This window comes from Austrofundulus limnaeus, unplaced genomic scaffold (assembly GCF_001266775.1).
Source record: "Austrofundulus limnaeus strain Quisiro unplaced genomic scaffold, Austrofundulus_limnaeus-1.0 Scaffold42, whole genome shotgun sequence".
NCBI classification, from domain to species: Eukaryota; Metazoa; Chordata; class Actinopteri; order Cyprinodontiformes; family Rivulidae; genus Austrofundulus; species Austrofundulus limnaeus.
The window spans coordinates 1462755-1468250 of NW_013952444.1; the positions used below are offsets into that span (position 1 = coordinate 1462755).

General features: G+C 37.9%; 1 protein-coding gene across 1 annotated transcript in view; it reads left to right on the forward strand.

The window, feature by feature from the left end:
• col11a1b (collagen, type XI, alpha 1b) overlaps positions 1-5496 on the forward strand; it is a gene marked incomplete in the record, with an annotated part of 78586 nt that overhangs the window by 27957 nt on the left and 45133 nt on the right. Inside the window, 5 exon segments of the mRNA XM_014007490.1 lie at positions 462-521; positions 1279-1320; positions 1670-1732; positions 4308-4382; positions 4826-4909. Coding sequence (XP_013862944.1) covers positions 462-521; positions 1279-1320; positions 1670-1732; positions 4308-4382; positions 4826-4909 — 324 coding nt within the window.

Genomic DNA, 5496 nt, shown 5'->3' on the forward strand with positions numbered 1-5496 from the left:
CACACACACACACACACACACACACACACACACACACACACACACACACACACAAACACGTGCCTTTTTTGATAGCATAAAGAAATAACTAGACCTCTGGCATGGCTCTCTACTTTAGTTATTCTTGGCTGTGCAGCATCACTAACACTATCATAATGAGACAAATACCAGTCGACCAACTATTTCCTCTCCCCAAAACGGAAACACAAAGCTAAAAACCAATAAATCAATATCGGTCGTTAATCTCTGCCCAGTTTTACTTTTCGGACTGATACGATATTCTAAAGAAAGACCAACATCGATATATCGATGTTAATGCCAAAACATCGTGCAACGCTATTTTCACACTAGTTTCTAAGCAGCTTTGTAGATAAATATTGCAAAAGGTTAGATGAAATTTGCTCAAAATATACCTAATAGTCTGATTTGAATAACTCAAATAATCTGTTTTGTCTCCTCAGATGGGTCAGAGTTATTTGGGACAAAAAGGAGAAAAGGGTGAACCTGCAGTCATTGAACCTGTAAGTACCACTCTTAACCTTTTTGTTTATGAAATGGTGCAAGTATTAAAAATCACTTCAAAAAGCCTGGCATAGAGGAAACACAACACACCGAGGACCCTTCTAATTCAGATGGTGAGGGGAAAAGGGTTTGCGTAATTCTAATTTTATTGGGAGAAAGATGGCATAAAAACCGATTGATACCCAGCTACCCAGGTTTCACATCAACGTTTAGCTGCACTGAAGGATTTATGAGACTATAAAAGTCCTGAATCAGATTCTCTGCATATTTTCTCAGTAGTAGAGTTTCTTTTATCTTTTGAATAAATTCTTCTGTGAACGTGATCTATCTCCATATATGTTTTATTCAAAGCAACTGAACTGAAACTGATTGTTTTACTTAAGATTAGTTGTCTCACTAATGGGATTTAGTTTTGATCTTTCACCCAGTGACCTTACACCAAAATGAATCACAGGCTAGACACAAACGTTCTTAAGGAGGCCTTTTTAAATACATTACAACACTGACAAAAATAGGAGCCCTAATGGGCTTTTTCCTCCTGCACCATCTGTACCACCACATATTGGTCACAGCACATAACTTTAGGTAACTACAGTACTGCTGATACCTTCATCCTTCACCAAGTAAACTCCTCAACTTTTAACCCAAAGCACAAAAAAATGCCTTGAGTATTTTTCCCCTACTCTCCATTGCCTGTGAATTTAAGGGCTGCCATATAATGCTACTGTATCAACACTTTTTTTTTTCTTTTTCCAGGGGATGCTTTTAGAAGGACCCCAAGGAGCCCCTGGCCCAGCAGTGAGTATCACGTTCTCCCACACTCCTGTCTGCTTCTCACAGATGGAGAACAGCTAAAGAGTGGAAAAATGTCTTTATGGAAAGATTGCCGGCACTGATCGTCAGTGAAGCTTGAGCTGAGGGAAACTGTCAAACTGTGTATTTGTGCCTGAACGTCTATGTCTCTGTGTGCAGTTTGCGAGAACGATGAGGGGTTTGGGGGGTCTGTATTTTGAGCCTCATTTCTTTTGAGCTGATGGTTTTGCTTTTGTCGTTGTTGGCCTCTGCCTGTAAAGCACTGAATGTGGTGGAAATGCTGCTTAGCAGTGGTTTGGGATCATATGCTAAGTGGATTTATGTCTGATTTCAGGGTGTTCCTGGTACCCCTGGATCACAAGGATCCCCAGGTCCCCCAGGAGATCCGGGTGAGAGGGTGAGTGAACACCAACCCCTGTTTTACAACCTATTCCATATGTGTTTGAGGAATCTAGTCACACATTTTCTATTCTATTTTCTAAATGTTTAAATTTCACATTTATATTTTGCTAAATAAAGAATTAAACACACCGGCAACTGTTAGTTTAAATCTGTTGGACCATTTTGAACAAATGTTATCTCACAGTTATGAGTTAAATCTGGGTAACTATACATAATGCAGTATACTGCACATACCTGGCACTTACCTAAAATCTACTGGTTACACAGTAAAATGTGGAGTAAATTGTGCTCAATTTGAAGTAAATTTTCCAGAAAAAATACTCTACTGTTATCACACTCTGAATAGAACATATTTACATTACTCTTAAAGGAACTAAATTTTAGTATAGAGATTACTTTTATTCTGACTAAAAAGGTTTTTTTTTCTAAATAGGGTCAAATACTAGATGTTTAGGGGTACAATACATTGCATACAACTTACCTAGTACTTACCGTGCACATAAAGTGTATATACTCTGTATTTACAAAGTTTGTACCGAAAATATACCAATTTGTATTATGTGTATAGTGCTACTAAAAGCAGTGTTTCCAATAGAACAAATAAGAGCATTCAGTTCAGCCTAATATTAAAGAAGTAGGTCAGAAATGAGAGTTGTGCAGAGAAATGAAGAGCTTAAAAACTGTCAACACACCAACAAAGACCAGTTTTTAAAAACAGTTCTGCTAAGCTTTGGGATTTCTGAGACTTCCATGACATTTTTTGTGAGTTCTGCACAATCTTTGTGCCATTTTTTTCTTTCTCTCTAAGCTCAGCTCAGCTGGATCCCTGTCACTTATTTGATCGATTGGGTGACACACCAAAAAACTGCAGACTATCCTGGTTTTAAATGTTGCTTCTTTTTTGTCTTTTTTCATTTTTCATTTTTCAGTCGTGGTGTTTTTTTTTTTTTATCATCCAATAAAATCTATTCTTGTTTTAGAAGTTAACCTTTTTGATTTTTAAACCAAAATATGCCCAAATGGGCCTTCATCAATACAAGAGTTTTATTGTTCCAGAGAATCAAAGAGATCAAAGCCTATTTTGTTCAAGAAAAAGTTTCTTCTCCTTCCTTTTCTTTTTCCTCTGTGAGAGACTGTCGCTCAAAACTGACAGGAGTATTTAAATGACTGGGCTTTATAGTCTTGTGTTTTTTATTTTGCCTTTTTTTTTGGGGGGGGGGGTATCTTTATTTATTTTTTTGCTCTGTTTCAGTCTGGCGCTCAGTGTGGAATCGGCTCATTTGTCTCGTAAACGTTGCAACTGTTCTTTTGCATTAAGCACCATTGTTCCAGCTGGGTATTCTTCAATAACACTAGATGCCGCTGTGCTCATGAGCACTACACTAGAAGGAGAAAATTCACCACTGCAGGGAATAGGCAAATGGAAACACATGGCATCAATATGAGCCCGTAGGAGATTGCTGCACATGACACGACTGCTAAGTACTGTAAACATTGTGTTGTTGTTGTTTTGTTTGTTTTGTTTTTTTTTTTTCAGGAAGTAGTCAGCACTCTTTGGCTTGATCTAATTTATGATGTTGTCTTTTTTAACTAAAGGGTGTAGCATCGTGTTCTTATTCTTCCAGCTCAGAATAAAGAACTTTTACACAGTTGGAACCAGCCTCACGTGGCCATCGGTGGAACTGCAGTTTGTGTTTTTGCAATAAGTTGCCACAGATTTCTGATCATCGTGTTTTATAAAGAATGCTCTTTAAAGTCATGGTTTAATTGTGAAGTCAGTGTTTTTTACAGGCAACATTTTCAGAAGTTAATTCTGTTGAGTTTTTTTTTTTTTTGTAGTAAAATAGGTTATTTATCGGTTCAACTAAAACAATAATTCTTTAAAGTTTTCTTTAAAATCTACTTTAGTTCTTCATTCGCTCCAAGTGTTATTTCTCAGGCTGTTATCCTTTAGTTTCTAAGATGGCCTGAAATTTATTTTTAGAACTGTCAAAATGAATATGTCACCTCAAAATATAAAAACTTCTGATCTGGTGTGATTCATGCAGAATATTGTTTCTTCACAAGTCACCATAATAATAACTGATAATTAGAAAACAGTAATTTAAATGTCTTCAAAATACAGTAATATCTTAAGTATGTTTGTGTAGCGTTAGTGTAGCTATTGATGTTTTTGTATCTGGTTTACCTACACCCAAACCTGCATCCATCTCCTTCCCTTCTGCCATCCCTACACCCTACCCTAAGTTATGGAGGGTTTTTTGTACCATTATGTTCTTGTAGGGACACAGTATGAGGTCTTTTTTTTTGTCTCTCATCTATCCTCATGTTGGCTATTTTTTAATGCAAAGGCAGTGCCTTCTGTATGGCTGCTGCCTCTTGCCCCCCCCCCACCCCCTGTTTTGTGCCTTTTGGATTGGTTGCATTAATTTCGTTGTGCTCTGTGCAATAACAAATAAAACCATACAATTTAGTTCATTCAATTAATTGTGTTGTTTTGTATTGAAACAGAACATACTGATATGTACTTTGAGAAGAAACCGCTTTTTCTTTTCTTTTTCCTTCCTAAGGGTCCTCCAGGGCGTCCTGGTATTCCTGGCTCAGACGGTGTCCCTGGGCCTCCAGGTACCGTTCTGATGCTCCCAGTAAGTCCTGCTACTTTCCACACATCCACTCAGCAATTTTTCTTATTTTCCTTACATATTGCACTACCTCCATCGCAGGCGTTTGCCCATAAACTCACTTCAGTTAGTACATTTTACCACGTTAGATGAACAGTATAGGCCAAGGATTGCAACCTTATTTTCTTTGGGTTACAAATCACTTACGTTGTAAATGTCAGCCAGTTCAATGGAGTGGAACCTGTGACGGAGAGTTTGAACCGCTCAGTGACACATATTTGTGTGAGTGGATGTATGTGCCTGGGTTTAGGAAGGACGAGGGAGGTTTACAAGTCTGATCACAGGGAAAGTTTTTTAAACACTCACCAGGGGTGACCGTTAGATGTCTTAGTCTATAAAAGCAAAGCAAGTCCATTTATTTTTAATTGTGCTTTTGATATATTTATTTTTGCGTGTGTGTTTGACAGTTCCGTGCTGGCGGTGAGGCACATAAAGGACCTGTGGTTACAGCCCAAGAAGCTCAGGCTCAGGCCATCCTGTCTCAAGCTAGAGTAAGTGCTACTGATCATTTTCACCCTTAATTACTATTTTCTGCTTCTTATTATACTCCAGCTGCAATTTACTTTTAACCAGGTGCTATTAAGACAAAATTTGGGTTTAAGTTTTTCAGAATTACTATAATACTTACATCAGCTTTTGCAGCTAATCTTATAGAAACGCTTCTTTTTTAATCTTCACAATCTGAGGCAAATAATGAAGGAGAAGTCACTGTTCATGAGTCCCAGTCTTTATATAAATTGCCTAAATTACACAATATGGACCTGATTCAGGCTGGAGTGGCTGCAGAACCGCAGCAGATGTTGACACCCTCTCGGGGTTTTCTCACAACTGCAAGGACCGCTGCAAAATGTTCCAGCGCTTTTCGTTTTACTGTGATCCCATGTCGACACGTGGAGGTCATTCAGTACAGCACAAACGCCAAATGTTTACATATTTAAAATACTTTGAAGCTGATAGAGCACGAAAAACTGTGTTTTGCTATGTCAAAGCTTTTGTCACCTTTCAGTATCAAAACTTTCCAGCCAAAATTTACGCATGTAGAAGAATAGATGGGGGGATTTATATATATATATATATA